The sequence below is a fragment of the Hemitrygon akajei genome, chromosome 8 (genome assembly GCF_048418815.1).
Source record: "Hemitrygon akajei chromosome 8, sHemAka1.3, whole genome shotgun sequence".
In the NCBI taxonomy this organism is placed as follows: Eukaryota; Metazoa; Chordata; class Chondrichthyes; order Myliobatiformes; family Dasyatidae; genus Hemitrygon; species Hemitrygon akajei.
Window position 1 is genome coordinate 38,948,901 of NC_133131.1, and position 16,757 is coordinate 38,965,657.

Here is a 16,757-nt window from a genome sequence, read left to right on the forward strand (position 1 = left end):
TCATCAATGGGGATGGGAGAGGTTCTGGAGGATTGCAGATGTTGTTCCCTTATTCAAGAAAGGGAGTTGAGATAGCACAGGAAATTATAGACCAGTGAGTTTTACTTCAGTGGTTGGTAAGTTGATGGAGAAGATCCTGAGAGGCAGGATTTATGAACATTTAGAGAGGCATAATATGATTAGGAGTAATCAGCATGGCTTTGTCAAAGGCAAGTCGTGCCTTAAGAGCCTGATTGAATTTTTTGAGGATGTGACTAAACACATTGATGAAGGTAGAACAGTAGATGTAGTGTATATGGATTTCAGCAAGACATTTGATAAGGTACCCCATGCAAGGCTTATTGACAAAGTAAGGAGGCATGGGATCCAAGGGGACCTTACTTTGTGGATCCAGAATTGGCTTGCTCGCAGAAGGCAAAGAGTGGTTGTAGACAGATCACATTCTGCATGGAGGTCAGTGACCAGTGGTGTGCCTCAGGGATCTGTTCTGGGTCACCTTCTCTTTGTGATTTTTATAAATGACCTGGATGAGGAAGTGAAGAAATCTGCTGATGACACAAAGGTTGGAAGTGTTGTGGATAGTGTGGAGGGATGTCAGAGGTCACTGTTGGACATCGATAGGTTGCAAAACTGGGCTGAGAAGTGGGAGATGGAGTTCAACCCAGTTAAGTGTGAGGCAGTTCATTTTGGTTGGTCAAATATGATGGCAGAATATAGTATTAATGGTAAGACTCTTGGCAGTGTGGAGGATCAGAGGGATCTTGGGGTCCGAGTCCACAGGACACTCAAAGCTTCTGTGCAGGTTGACTCTGTGGTTAAGAAAGCATATGGTGCACTGGCCTTCATCAATAGTGGGATTGAGTTTAGGAGCCAAGGGGTAATGTTGCAGCTATACAGGACCCTGGTCAGATCCCACTTGGAGTACTGTGCTCAGTTCTAGTCGCCTCACTACAGGAAGGATGTGGAAAGCATAGAAAGGGTGCAGAGGAGATTTACAAGGATATTGCCTGGATTGGGGAGCATGCCTTATGAAAACAGGTAGAGTGAACTCGGCCTTTTTTTCTTGGGAGTGACAGAGGATGAGAGGTGACCTGATAAAGGTATACAAGATGATGAGAGGCATTGATTGTGTGAATAGTCAGAGGGTTTTTCCCAGGACTGAAATGGCTAGCATGAGAGGGCACAATTTTAAGGTGCTTGGAAGTAGATACAGAGGAGATATCAGTGATAAGCTTTTTTAAAAAAAATACACAGAGTGCTGAGTGCATCCAATGGGCTGCCAGCGATGGGTCTTTTAAGAAGCTCCTGCACAGGTACATGGAGCTTAGAAAAATAGAGGGCTATGGATAATCCTAGGTAATTTCTAAAGTAAGTACATGTTCGGCACTGCATTGTGGGCTGAAGGTTTGTTTCTATGAGTGGCTCGCAGTTTCCTAGTGAGTGGTGCGAGTTCTCCTGAACTCGATAGCCATCTCCTTTGTCATGTGACACTGAGGAAGAGGTTATTTGCCTGGTACCAGGCCTCCAGCTCTATCACCTCTCTGTAGCTATTTCGTCATTGTTGACAGCCCACCACTGTCGTGTCATCGGTAAACTTGACAATGTGATTGCTCAGGTTTTGGCTGTGCAAAAGTGAGAGCAGGGTGTATGGTCATGGGCTCAGCACACAGCTCTGTGTTGAGGATGATGAAGAGGCAGGAGTGGTTGTGCATCCCGACTATCTGCTGGAGAGAAAGTCCAACAGCCAGCTGTACAGTGCTGTATTCAGACCAAGCCTGTGGGACAATAGGGTTGACCAGAAATCCAGAAACAGCACTCTAACACAATTGTCCTTGTTTTCCGGCTGTGATGGGGCCTAGGTACATGACAGATGCAATGGCATTGGTCATAGAGCAGTTCTGTTGGTTCAGTGTAATAAATCAAACAACACAAATAATGCAAACACAAGCAGATCCAGCACGTGAACTCTCAGGATTTGGAAGCTACAAGTTTCCAAGGTCTTACTGTAATATACAGTATATATAGCACATCCTGACAGTGCTGGGATGTGGTTAGACCAGTGTGGTGCTACATGGGACTTGTGGCAAGCTTATACAGCAAACTGGACAGACCACACTTTAACAACAGAAAAATTTAATAAAGTCAATATAAAAAGTAGTGCAAATGGCACAGAGAAAGGGGAATAAGACTCACAAATTCAGGGAAAAAACAGTTCACAGAAACTGATTAAATGAGAAAAGGACAAAAAGCAGAAGATTTGAAGTCAAGCAACACACACAAAATGCTGGTGGAATGCAGCAGGCCAGGCAGCATCTATAGGAAGAAGTACAGTCGACGTTTCGGGCCGAGACCCTTCGTCAGGACCAACTGAAAGAAAAGATAGTAAGAGATTTGAAAGTGGGAGGGGGAGGGGAAAATGTAAAATGATAGAAGAAGACAGGAGGGGGAGGGATGAAGCTAAGAGCTAGAAAGTTGATTGGCAAAAGGGATACACAGCTGGAGAAGGGAAAGGATCATGGGACAGGAGGCCTGGGGAGAAAGAAATGGGGAGGGGAGCACCAGAGGGAGATGGAGAACAGGCAAAGAGTGATTGCGAGAGGGGCAGAGAAAGAAAAAAAGGGGGAATAATAAGGGATGGGGGAAAGAAGGGGAGGAGGGGCATTAACAGGTTAGAGAAATCAATGTTCATGACATCAGGTTGGATACCTCCTCTTAGTTACCCCTCGATCATGACCTTACTAAGGAGCCCCAGGCCACTGTCTCCCACACCATCACCAACCGTATCAGCTCTGGAGATCTCCCATCCACTGCCACCAACCTCATAGTTCCCACACCCCACACTTTCTACCTCCTACCCAAGATCCACAAACCTGCCTGTCCAGGTAGACCTATTGTCTCAGCTTGCTCCTGCCCCACCAAACTCATTTCTGCATACCTTGACACTGTCTTATCCCCCCTTGTTCAATCTCTTCCCACCTATGTTCGTGACACTTCTCACGCTTTGAAATTTTTCAATGATTTTAAGTTCCCTGGCCCCCACCGCCTTATTTTCACCATGGACGTCCAGTCCCTATATACCTCCATCCCCCACCCAGATGGTCTTGAAGCTCTTCGCTTCTTTTTGGATTCCAGACCTAACCAATTCCCCTCTACCAGCACTCTCCTCCATCTAGCGGAATTAGTTCTTACTCTCAATAATTTCTCCTTTGGCTCCTCACACTTCCTCCAAACCAAGGGCGTAGCCATGGGCACCCGTATGGGTCTCGGTTATGTCTGCCTTTTTGTTGGCTTTGTGGAACAGTCTGTGTTCCAAGTCTATACGGGTATCCGTCCCCCTCTTTTCCTTCACTACATCGACAACTGCATTGGCGCTGCCTCCTGCACGCATGCTGAGCTTGTTGACTTCATTAACTTTGCCTCCAACTTTCACCCTGCCCTCAAATTTACCTGGTCCATTTCTGACACCTCCCTCCCCTTTCTTGATCTTTCTGTCTCCATCTCTGGAGACGGCTTATCTACTGATATCTACTATAAGCCTACAGACTCTCACAGCTACCTGGACTATTCCTCTTCCCACCCTGTCTCTTGCAAAAATGCTATCCCCTTCTCACAATTCCTCCGTTTCCGCCGCATCTGCTCTCAGGATGAGGCTTTTCGTTCCAGGATGAAGGAGATGTCTTCCTTTTTTAAACAAAGGGGCTTCCCTTCCTCCACCATCAACTCGGCTCTCAAACGCATCTCTCCCATTTCACACACATCTGCTCTCACCCCATCCTCCCATCACCCCACTCTGGATAGGGTTCCCCTTGCCCTCACCTACCACTCCACCAGTCTCTGGGTCCAACGTATAATTCTCCGTAACTTCCACCACCTCCAATGGGATCCCACCACCAAGCACATCTTTCCTCCCCCTCCCTTCTGCTTTCCGCAGGGATCGCTCCCTATGCAACTCTCTTGTCCATTTGTCCCCCCTCATCCCTTCCCACCGATCTCCCTCCTGGCACTTATCCTTGCAAGCGGAACAAGTGCTACACCTGCCCTTACACTTCCTCCCTTACCATCATTCAGGGCCCCAGACAGTCCTTCCAGGTGAGGCGACACTTCACCTGTGAGTCGGCTGGTGTGGTATACTGCATCCGATGCTCCCAGTGCGGCCTTCTATATATTGGTGAGACCCAAAGCAGACTGGGAGACCATTTCCCTGAACACCTACGTTCTGTCCGCCAGAGAAAGCAGGATCTCCCAGTGGCCACACATTTTCATTCCACGTCCCATTCCCATTCTGATATGTCAAGATGAAGCCACACTCAGGTTGGAGGAACAACACCTTATATACCAGTTGGGTAGCCTCCAACCTGATGGCATGAATATTGATTTCTCTAACTTCTGTTAATGGCCCTCTTCCCCTTCTTACCCCATCCCTTATTTATCTATTTATTTATTTATTTATTTCCTCCCTCCCTCCTTTTTTGTCTCTCTCTGCCCCCTCACAATCACTCCTTGCCTGCTCTCCATCTCCTTCTGGTGCTCCCCTTCCCCTTTCTTTCTCCCTCGGCCTCCTGTCCCATGATCCTTTCCCTTCTCCAGCTCTGTATCCCTTTTGCCAATCAACTTCCCAGCTCTTAGCTTTATCCCTCCCCCTCCTGTCTTCTCCTATCATTTTGGATTTCCCCCTTTCAAATCTCTTACTATCTTTTCTTTCAGTTATTCCTGATGAAGAGCTTCGGCTCGAAACGTCGACAGTGTTTCTTCACCAGCATTTTGTGTGTGTTGCTTGATTTTCCAGCATCTGCAGATTGCCTCGTGTTTGAGATTTGAAGTCATTTAACAACTTGTACTCAATCCTGAACACTGCTTCAAATTACTTAAAAATGAAGCTCACAAACTAGACAAGAAACAAGTGGAAAAAAGATTAAGAAAATAGTTAAGCACACAGGACAAAAAACAGAAAATGCCAGGAAGTGCTGGAAATATAAGTCAGGCAGCACTTTCACACTGAAAGGTCAACTGTTCCTCGACCTAACTGACCGACCTGCTGAACATTTGTGCCATTTTCTGCTTTTATTTCAGAGGTTCAGCATCTGTAGTTGGATTTTGATTTGCACTAATCACGCATTTACAAGGCCATGCCAAACACAGAATCAAAGCAAATTCTATTAAAATCTCTTGGAAATGCCTTAACGCAGTAATAAACACACAGATGACAACATTGCTCAAAATACCGAACTGCTACTATTGTATGCGACGAGTTGTGTCACCACAAGCCCTGATGGGCTGATCAAGCTGTCATTGATTTTCAGATTTGCTTATTAGTGAGGTTACTGTGCAAAACGCAGCCCGTCCCAAATCTCCACACCCAGAAACTTTCCAGGAAAATAAACAAAGAAGAAATTGAAGTGCAACTAGAACAGAACTGAATCCCACGGACAGGTGCCAGGGTGACAGTTCAGATAAAACTGTGTTAGCAAATTGTGTTCTGCAGTGGCACGACTTTTACCAACACTGCTTTATAGTGGAGCAGGCAAATTTGCTTACCTGTGACAAAGAGAAGTATTGATCAGATTCCGAAGTATCTAAAAAGTCCAGGATATCTATTTCAAACATTACAGTGGCATTTGGTGGGATCCGAGGGGGGCAGCCCATCTTCCCGTATGCATATTCTGGCTTGAAAAGAAACCGTGAAAACTCTCCTTTCCTCATGGTCAGTATTGCTAGTTCCATACCAGGCAGCGTTATATCTGGAACACACCAGGCACCATGAAAACACACACAGCAGCTGAGATGCAAAGCGTGTTAGTCACACTGCATTACTTTGCCCATGTAGTACAGCACTTGTTACATGGACTATCACTACATATAGTCCAACCGGACTGCCTCAAGGAGAATCAACAACACCTCACAACCTCTCTGGATGAAGTCAATGGGTTTGATGTAGACATTACAATGCAACTAACAAGGAGAAATTAAACAGGGACACTTGATACTTTTGTTTAAAGAGCACAAAGGAATTAGACTTGACAAATGGAAGGGTGAGAGGGGCAGAGAGACCAGGACAGAAATTATTTGACCATTTTGCAGACTTCTTAATGTACTGAGGAGGGTACGGGGCACAAAGAAGCAGAGCTGATTGTCACAAACAAGAGAAAAACCTGCAGATGCTGGAAATCCAAGTAACACACACAAAATTCTGGAGGAGTTCAGCAGGCCAGGCAGCATCTATGGAAAAGAGTACAGTCAACATTTTGCACCGAGACTCTTCAGCACGACTGGTGAATAAGAGATGAGGAGTAAGAATTAGAAGATGGGGGCAGGGGAGGAAGAAACACAAGGTGACAGATGAAACGGGGGGGGGGGGGGGTTGGTGAAGTAGAGTTGGGAAGTTGATTGGTGAAAAGAGATACAGGGCTGGAGAAGGGGATAATCTAATAAGAGAGGACAGAAGGCCATGGAAATAAGAAAAAGGGGGAGGAGCACCAGGAGGTGATGGGCAGGGCAGGAGGTAAGATGAGAGAGGGTGAAGGGGACAGGGAATGGTGAAGGGGGGGCATTACCGGAAGTTAGAGAAATTGATGTTCATGTTATCAGGTTGGAGGCTACCTGATTGTCAGCATTGGTGACTGATGGACCAGGGTGTCAGTTGATTCTTTGAGAGATGGTGACTAAATATTCAGGAATAATGCAAAAACAGACTATTTAGTTCTAGTATTGTGCAGTGAGGCAAGCTAATGACTAATTCAGAGAAACTGAATCTAAATAAATTAGATACAAGGCATGTTGATTAAAGTAGATGGGAAACCTGATTAAAGCACATCAGTAGATCAACAATGAGATTTTATATTCTTTTAAAATCGTAATCATTTTACATAATATTAATTTAAAAGTCCACAGGTAACACAATCCAAATATGGGTAATGAAAACCGAACATGGTATTTAATCAGTTGTGAAATAGATTTATATGAAACAAAAAAGAAACAGATTGGTCGCATACAGATAAATAGGATAAATTACAAAAGAGGGGATCACATTGGATTGGATATCACCAAAACAAAAAGGGAAATCAAAAATGAGAAACTAAGAATCTGTAAAGAAACAATGCTGGAGAAAATAACGGGGCCAAAAGGTGTTAAGTCCCATGATGGCTCATGTCCTAGGATTTTAAAAGAAGTGGTTAAAAGAATAATGACCACAATGGTTTGAGAATGGTACTTGCAAACTGGAAGGTGGGAACGCAATTCTGCTGATGAAGAATGTTAAGAATCAGACTACAAAATTGCAAACCATTGGTGCCCAAGAATCGCTGTGTTGAATAGGTTTGATAACTGGGCAGCCACAGACCGCAAATCATCTAAGAGCAAGATTGCTGTATTGAAGGGAAATGAGGGATTGCTGCGTTGAGGGATTCATGGAAACATGGCTCTCTCCAGACATGGTGCTCCAGCCCAAGAGACTTCCCAGGCCACCAAATGGACCAAAGTGCTGATTCACAGAAGAGTTTGGGGTCTGTACTTCATGATAAACCCTTCGTGGTGCTCAAATGTAACGGTTTTGCCCTCCTCCGTGGAACACTCAATTATTAAGTGCTATCTGTTCTACTTACTGAGAGAATTCTCCTTTGTGATCCTGACCGTCAAAAGCAGATGTTAAGCAAGCACTCGATACATTGAGTACCACAATTAGGCAAGTTAGAAATAGCCTACCTGGATGCCTTTCAAATGATTGCCAGGGACTTCAGTCAGGCTTGTTTGAAGACACATCTGCCCAATTATCATCAACACACCAGGGGTACCAACACACTTGACCACTTGTATACTACAATCAGGAATGCCTGCCATTCCCTCCCTAGACCACACTTCAGGAAATACGATCATCTGGCTGTCCTCATAGATGCCGAGGGCTAAAAGAGCAAGGCTCCCGAAGCAAGGACAACAATGAGGAGGTTGCAGGAGGTAAAGGGCTGCTTCGAATCAGTGGACTGAGCTATATTTAACAACTCGGGGATCTGAACAAATACGCCATAGTTGTCAATGACTTTTATAAAAACAGTTCTGGACAAGGGTCTCCCCACAAAATCATTCAGCCTTTCCCAACCAGAAGCCCTGGGTGATGTAAGAGATTCACAATCTGCTGAGAGCCAGATCACTGGCATTCAGGTCTGATGATCAAGTGAAGTTCAAGAGATCCAGGTACTTCCTCTGGAAAGCCATCTCGCATGTAAGTGGCAAGTCTGTACCAAACTTAAATCACAGGAGGATGCTCGACAGCCAAGGCAGGGCTGGAATGCTATCACCTCCTACAGAGTGAAACCAGTGACATAAGTGGCAATAAGTTTTCGCTCCCAGATGACCTCAATGCCTTTTATGATCACTTTGATTGACAAAACATAGAGGCATCTTCATGAACACCCACAGCCCCCAATGCTTCGGTGATTTCACATTGCTGTCGTGAGAACATTCTTCAGGAGGATGAACCTGCGAAAAGCTTCTGGCCCGATAGTGAACCTGGATGGGTGCTGAAGACCTGTGCTAATCAACTTAATGTAATATTCACTGCTATCGTAAAACTCCCACTTTGGCAATCTGAGGTACCAACCTGCTTCAAGCAGGCTTTAATTATACCGGTGCCCAAAGTTCAAAAGTTCAAAGTAAAATTTATTATCAGAGTAAATACACATCACCACATACAACCCTGAGATTCTTTATCTGTGGGCATACTTAGCAAATCTACAGAGCAGTTGACAATGAACTGTGTAAATGCAAATATAAATGAATAGCAACTGAACACCAAACATAAAATAACAAGATAAAGAGTTCTTCAAGTGAGATCACTGGTTGTGAGAACACCAGAAATAGAATGAATGTAGTTACCCCCTTTTGTTCAAGAGCCTGATGGTTGAGGGGTAGGAACTGTTCTTGAACCTGGTGGTGTGATTCCTGAGGCTCTGTACTTTCCACCTGATGGCAGAAAGGAGCATGGCCTGGGTGGTGAGGATCTTTGAAGGTAGGTGCTGCTTTTCTATGTCTATGATTCATGTAGATGTGCTCAGTGGTTGGGAGGGCTTTACCCGTGATGTACTGGGTCGAATCCACTACGTTTTGTAGGATTATCCACTCAAAGGCATTGGTGTTCCCGTACCAGGCAGTAATGCAGCCAGTCAGCACACTTTCCACCCCACATCTTTAGAAGTTTGCCAATGTTTTTTAGTGACATGCTGAATCTCCAGACTCCTAAGGAAGAAGAGGCTCTGTCGTGCTTTCTTTGCAATTATATTTATATGATGGGTCCAGGACAGGTCCTCTGAGATAGTGACATCCAGGAATTTAAAGCTACTGATCCTCTCCACCTCTGATGATTACTGGTTCAAGGACCTCTGGTTTCTTTCTCCTGAGTCTACAATCAGTTCCTTGGTCTTACTGATATTGAGTGAAAGGTTGTTGTTTTTACACCATTTAGCCAAATTTTCAGTCTTCTTCCTGTATGCTGATTCATCACGCCCTTTGATACAGCCCATAACAGTGCTGTCATCAGCAAACTTCTATATGGAGTTGGAGCTCTACTTAGCTACACAGTCATAGGTGTAAAGCGAGTAGAGCAGGGGGCTAAGCACACATCCCTGTGGTGATCCTGGGCTGATGAAGATTGGCAAAAACATCCCCACAATCCAAAATGACTGGGGTGTACAAGTGAGGAAATGCAGGATCCAATCGGCTGAGGCCCACATCTTGGGAGTCACTGATTAGTTTGGACAGGGTGATGGAATTAAATGCTGAGCTGTAATTGATCCTATGTATACAAAGAGAACATCATATGCAAAGAGAGCATCTTTGCTGTCCAGATGTCCTAGGGTTGTGTGAAGAGCCAATGAGATGGCATCTGCTGTAGATGTTGCTTGGAGTGAATCCAAGTCGCCATTCAGATAGAAGCTGATGCGCTTCAACCCCAGCCTCTCAAAATACTTCATCACTGTGGATATATGCCACTGGGCGATAGTCATTTAGACAGGTTCCATGCTCTTTTTGGGCACTGGTATGATTGAAGCAGATGGGTATTGCCAGAGTGAGAGGTTGAAGATATCCATGAATACACCAGCCAGTTGGTCGGCACAGGCCTTCAGTACTCGGCCAGGTGCACCATCCGGACTGGATGCTTTCCTTGGATTCACTCTCTTGAAGGCAGCCGCATGTCATTTTCAGATACTGTGACATTGGGAGACATGGAAGCATGTGATGGTTCCTCTCTGTTCTGGTGGTTAAAGCAAACACAGGAGGCATCAAGCCCATCTGGAAGCGAAGCTCTTCTGTCCTCTGTGTCGCAAGGTTTAACTCTGTAGGAGGTTATGACATTCAAGAAGAATGACCATTGTCCAGTAACACTTACATCCACTGTGATGAAGTGCTTTGAGAAGTTGGTGATGAAATATATCAATTCCTGCCTGAGGAGCAACTTAGATCAGCTCCAATTTGCCTACTGTCACAACAGGTCAAGAGCAGACGCCATTTCATTAGCTCTTCAGTCAACACAGGAACATCTGACAGTGAAAATGCATACTTCAAGATGCTCTTGACTGCAGCTCTGCATTCAACACTACTATCCCATGAAAACTATTCAACAGGACCCCAGACCCAAGTCTCAATACCTCCTTGTGCAACTAGAACCTTGATTTCTTCACTTGCAGATCTCAGTCAGTTCAGTTTGGCCACATACCTCCTCCACAATCTTCATCATCATAGGTGCACCACAGGCTGTGTGCTTAGCCCCTGCTCAACTCACTTGATACTTATGACTGTAGGGTTAAGTAGAGCTTCACTGCCATATTTAAATTTGCTGATGGCAGCACTGACGTAGACCAAATCAAAAGTGGTGACAAATCAGCAGAGAGAAGGGAGCTGACCGAATGGCGTCACGAAAACAACCTCTCACTCAATGTCTGCAAAAGCAAAGAGCTGATTATTGACTACAGGATGAGAAACAAGAGGTCCATGAGCCAGTCCTCATTAGGGGATCAGAGGTGGAGTGGGTCAATAACTCAGCGTTACCATTTCAGAGGATCTGGCTGAGTCCAACACACAACTGCCATTACAAAGAAGGCACAGCAGAGTCTCTACTTTCTTATAAGTTTGTGAAGGTTCAGCATGTCATTGTCATCTAAAACCCTGACAAGCTTCTGTAGATGTGCAGTGGAGAGGGTGCTGCTGGTTGCATCATGGTCTGTTTGAGAAACACCAGTGCCCCTGAATGGAAAAGCCTACAATAATACAGCCTGGCCCATCACAGATACAGCTTTTTCAACCATTGAACACATCTACAAAGCTTGTTGTCACAAAAAAGCAGCATCCATCATCAAGGTTTATTCCACCATCCAGGCCATGCTCTCTTCTCGCTGCTTCCATTGGGGTGGAAGCACAGGAACTTTGGGTCCTAGGCCACCAAGTTCAAGAACGGTTATTTGCCTTCAACCATCAGGCTTTGGAACAAGAGTGCATAAATTCACTCACCCCAACGATGGACTGATTTCTCACCCATGGACTCATTTTCAAGGACTCTACAACTGACGTTCTCAATAATTATTTATCATCTTGTTTCTTTTTTCCTTTTTGCTTTGTACAATTTGTTGTATTTTGCACTTGGTTATTTGTCCAGTTTGTTCTGTGTTATTTTTCATTGATTTGATTGTGTTTGTTTATATTTACTGCAAATGCCCACATGAAAATGAAACTCGGGTGGTATCTGGTGACATACATGTACTTTGGTTCCTTAAGGTTATCACAGACAAGGAGGTAATGGGGATAAGCTCCCACTACCTACTCAGTGCTCTCAAAGCCGTGTGTCTCAGTAGCCTCCAACAACAAAGTCCAGTTCCTAAGTGTGACTTAGCTACAAACCCTGATGCAACCATTTCTACTGACAGGAGAAGGGGTAAAGGTCGGTCACCGGTTCCTTAAAACCAGATGCTTCAGGCAGATGGGGCTCTTCAGCTGTGGTTGGCAGCTCATGTAGGAGAAGGAAAAATCTGACCTGAAACCTCTGCTGCTAAGCCCATTCATGGGAAAGGCTTCAGGAGTAAACTCCCAGGAAAAATCCAGAGCTGGAGCCTCTCAGACAATCCTACTTTGAGTTCAACGCTGTCTGGCAACTCCTGCAATGCTGCTGATGTCAAACTGTATTGGTCTCTGCCATTCCTTTGGATTCATCAGTAGCATGGAGAGGGAGACCCTGCTACGTGGGCACTAGCTTGCTCTCCATATCGAACTGTCCTGTCTTGCATATCACATAGACAGCTAGGACACAATATCAATGGAAGGACATTTCCACTATAGGAAAGATTAGAACTTCTTAAAAGAAAAGGGTTAACTATTTAGGATTAGCAAGTAGTAGCTTAATTCTAGGCTGTAAATCTTTGGATTTCTCCACTGTAGCAGGTTCTGGAAGCCTCTTACACATATTCACAATGGGGGGGGGGGGAGGTTTTGGAACAACAGGAATTCAAGGAAATGAACAGTATAAAGAAACACACAAAATGCTGGAAGAACTCAGCAAGTCAGGCAGCATCTATGGAAACAATAGAAAGTCGATGTTTCAGGCTGAGACCCCCCTTCTTCAGGACTGAGAAGGCAGTGGGAAAATGCCAGAATTAAAAGGTGGAGGGAGGGGAAGGGCACTTGCCGGAAGGTGGCAGGTGAAGCTAGGATGTGAAAGGTCAAGGGCTGGAGAATGGGCCAAAGGAGAAAGGGAAGGAGGAGGGGACCCAGGGTAAGTAATAAGCAGTTAAGAAGAGGTAAAAGGTCAGAGTGGGGAATAGAGGAAGGGGGAGGGAAAATGTGTTTATCAAAAGGAGACATCGGTATTTATACTATCAGATTGGAAGCTAGCCAGACAAAATACAAGGTGGTGTGCCTCCACCCCGAGGGTGGCCTCATCTTGGCACAGGAGGCGGCCGTGGACCCACACATCGGAACTGGGATCGGAATTGGAATTATAAACCAGTTGAATGGTAGGACTGAGGGTTCGAATGACCCACTGTTACTTAAAAGCGGTTGGCTTGCAGCAGAATTAAGATGAATCCACCTCACCTAGTATCAGCTGTTAAGGTCGATGTCAAGTTCATTATCATTTGCCTCAGTACATACATGCAGAGATGCAAAGAAAATCCAACTGCATCATCACAAACACATTGTATCACACAAACAACATACACAAAAATAATAAATTACATAATTGTCCAAAAAATCAGAACAAAAAAAGACATGTTACAACAGGTCCAATGCCTGAAATCTCAATTTCTGGCATTGCTGAGTATAGTGGTGTGTGGCTTCTACAGCTCCTTGCAAAGGACTTTATTGTCTTGTATGTTTAGTAATTTTGTGACCTCACTGAGGGAAGTGCTACCAAGTTACTTCAGTTTACACTGCTTCAATACACAGCTCCACGTCAGGCACAGCACTCTAGGTTACCATCACACGTCAATGGAGCGGCCAATTTAGTGGCAAGTTGAAGGCAAACACTGCATAACCTTGCTTCACAGTGACTGGCAGAGAACACAGTCCCTTCACCGGTCTAGGTCAGTGTCTGAACCCCCCCCCCCCCCCCCCACACACACACAAACAGTCCTTAGGATAACATTTCCTTTCATTATTAAAGCAGCACTACCCTACATTTAGGCTACCAAGAAAACCTAACTGTCCAACTTGAAAAATATTGGGAATTAAGGATCTCAGAGTGTTTTATTGATGACAAGGGCAGCTTTTTGTTCAAATACATGAAAATCCAGGAGGTGAAGTACTCGGGTTTTATGCCTAGATGGCACTAGTGCACCACGGATAACCTGGAGCTGGGCGATCAGTGCTGTCTCAAAAATACCCCGATTTCTCAGCGCAGGTTTGCTGCAAATTCAAGGTCACTTTGAGAGGCTGGGGGTGAACAGAAGCACAGAGTTAAACTTCAGCGGCTTCATACAGCACCCAAGAGGATTTGTGCTCAGAATAACCCCTCAGTGTGTTAAGATCCCATCTCAAATGGCCTGCAACTAGTACAAGAATAATACCTGGTCCCTTGCTTTGAAGTCTGTACAATTGCTACTTTGATTTTATGGTTAGAGAAAGCACACAGAAGTCCCCAACCAGCCTTCATAAAACCTTACTTCCACTGGCAGCAGACTAAGTGCAGAAACACAAAGATGGAGTCCACTTTGAAAGGAAATGTACAGTTGATGTTTCAGGTCAAGACCCTTGATCAGAACCAAAGGAGTCCAGATGAATGATTTCAATCTGAAATATCACCTTTTCATTTTCCACCACAGATGCTGCCTGACCCGCTGAGTTCCTCCATACTTTTCCTGTTGCTCTTCATTTAAGCATCAGCAATCTCATCTTCAGAAATATTCTGCTTACCGTCTAGTTTATATCAGTGAGACTCTAGTGATGGTGATCACTGCCAGAAGGAAGAGTTGATTGGTGTAGGGATTCTGCCACCTCAGCCTTTAATGCACATTACTCACAAGGCTGATGCCCACAGTCCTCAGCAAATTTACTCCAACCTCTACCACCTATGTCACTAACCAACAGCATATAGCCACAACACCAAGCTGACACAGATCGATCTGAGACGGCCACAAGCGGACACAGGTCGATCTGAGACGGCCACAAGCGGACACAGCTCGATCTGAGACGGCCACAAGCGGACACAGCTCAATCTGAGACGGCCACAAGCGGACACAGGTCGATCTGAGACGGCCACAAGCGGACACAGCTCGATCTGAGACGGCCGCAAGCGGACACAGCTCGATCTGAGACGGCCGCAAGCGGACACAGCTCGATCTGAGACGGCCGCAAGCGGACACAGCTCGATCTGAGACGGCCGCAAGCGGACACAGCTCGATCTGAGACGGCCGCAAGCGGACACAGGTCGATCTGAGACGGCCGCAAGCGGACACAGCTCGATCTGAGACGGCCGCAAGCGGACACAGGTCGATCTGAGACGGCCGCAAGCGGACACAGGTCGATCTGAGACGGCCGCAAGCGGACACAGGTCGATCTGAGACGGCCACAAGTGGACACAGATTGATCTGAGACGGCCAGCAGAGAAACAGCACCTGCTTTGTGCCCAGCAGCAACACATGAAAGATCCCAGATTTCAAGTTGCTGAATGGAATCAGATTGGCTTCAATCCACAAGACAGAAATCAGTTCACAGAACCACTCGCTTCCAGTTTTTGCCTTTTCACCAAGGGCAAGAACGAGAGCAAAACTGGGTAATTCACAATGACAATATCCTCAGTAATCTACTGTGTGCACCATTTTCTCACTTTAATCACCCCTTTTCACTTGCCGTGTAGAAACTGGAGTACTGTTGCTTGCTGGGCAGCAAGATGAGAACATGCAGCAGTATCGTACCCCCAGCTCAGGCAAGTTACAAATGGCAGCAGCGCAGCACTGCAATGCCAGTTTGTGACGGGCCACTCTCGATGGCATCAGCAAGGGTCCCCACACCACAGACAACACGCACCTTGACCAATCTTCATGAACCTCGGTGTATTCCTCTGCACGTTGGAATCGAAGGGCCTGTCTGTGTATTCACTGTAGGCACTGTAATGAACTGCAAGAAAGGTGAATGGAGAAAAAAAAACAAAGCTGAGATGCAAGCTCAGCCAAGGAAGGTGACAAGCAGATTCAAAGGGTTCAGACGATTCAGCCACTGTGGCTATTACAACCACAGGCAATCCTGCTGAGCCCTTGACCCAAACAAGTACAGAACACTGTGATTCAGGGCAGAAGCTCTGCCAGAAACAGTCAGGGGAGGCAGGGGGCTCTGAACGTCAGCCAGTTCAGCACTTTGCAAAAGCAAGCTGGGTGTTTTGTCTGCTTGCTTCTTCCCCTTTACTAGCTAAATCTAACATAAACAAGATCGGTCAATGATGGTGTTAAACGTCTTGAGTGGGTTAAACTGAACCCCCTTGGTTACCAATCCTCACACTGTAGACACAGGCGGGCATTGGGGTAAGAATTTAATTAACACAACCTATGCCACTTGATATGCCCACAATTTGCCATCTCTACTCAGGTGGAAAAGTGTGTATGCAACTGGAGGAGATAGCAGAGTTACTTAATGAATATTTTGCTTCAGTATTCACTACGGAAAAGGATCTTGGCAATTGTAGGGATGACTTACAACAGACTGAAAAGCTTGAACATGTGGATATTAAGGAAGAGGATATGCTGGAACTTTTGGAAAGCATCAAGTTGGATAAGTCACCGGGACCAGATGAGATGTACCCCAGGTTACTGTGGGAGATTGCTGAGCCTCTGGCGATGATCATCAATGGGGATAGCAGAGGTTCTGGAGGATTGGAGGGTTGAGGATGTGGTTCCCTTATTCAACAAAGGGAGTAGAGATAACCCAGGAAATTATAGACCAGTGAGTCTTACTTCAGTGGTTGGTAAGTTGATGGAGAAGGTCCTGAGAGGCAGGATTTATGAACATTTGGAGAGGCATAATATCATTAGGGATAGTCAGCATGGCTTTGTCAAAGGCAGGTTGTGCCATTCATACCTGACTGGATTTTTTGAGGATATGACTAAACACATTGATGAAGGTAGAGCAGTAGATGTAGTGTATATGGATTTCAGCAAGGCATTTGATAAAGTACCCCATGCAAGGCTTATTGATTAAGTAAGGAGGCATGGGATCAAAGGGGACATTGCTTTGTGGATCCAGAACTGGCTTGCCCACAGATGGCAAAAAGTGGTTGTAGACAGGTTATATTC

At 45.4% G+C, this 16,757-nt stretch overlaps 1 protein-coding gene across 15 annotated transcripts in view; it reads right to left on the reverse strand.

Annotated features, from left to right (window-relative positions):
- Positions 1-16,757, reverse strand: part of fkbp6 (FKBP prolyl isomerase 6) — a 92,762-nt gene that overhangs the window by 54,644 nt on the left and 21,361 nt on the right. For all 15 annotated transcript variants that reach the window (XR_012099923.1, XM_073053657.1, XM_073053655.1 and 12 more), the window contains exons 4-5: positions 15,499-15,588; positions 5,536-5,738 (exon numbers count right to left, since the gene is read on the reverse strand). Coding sequence is in view for 14 of the 15 variants with exons in the window: in XM_073053657.1 (XP_072909758.1) it covers positions 5,536-5,738; positions 15,499-15,588 (293 nt within the window). In the remaining variant the exon portion in view is untranslated. The remainder of the gene's footprint in view (positions 1-5,535; positions 5,739-15,498; positions 15,589-16,757) is intronic.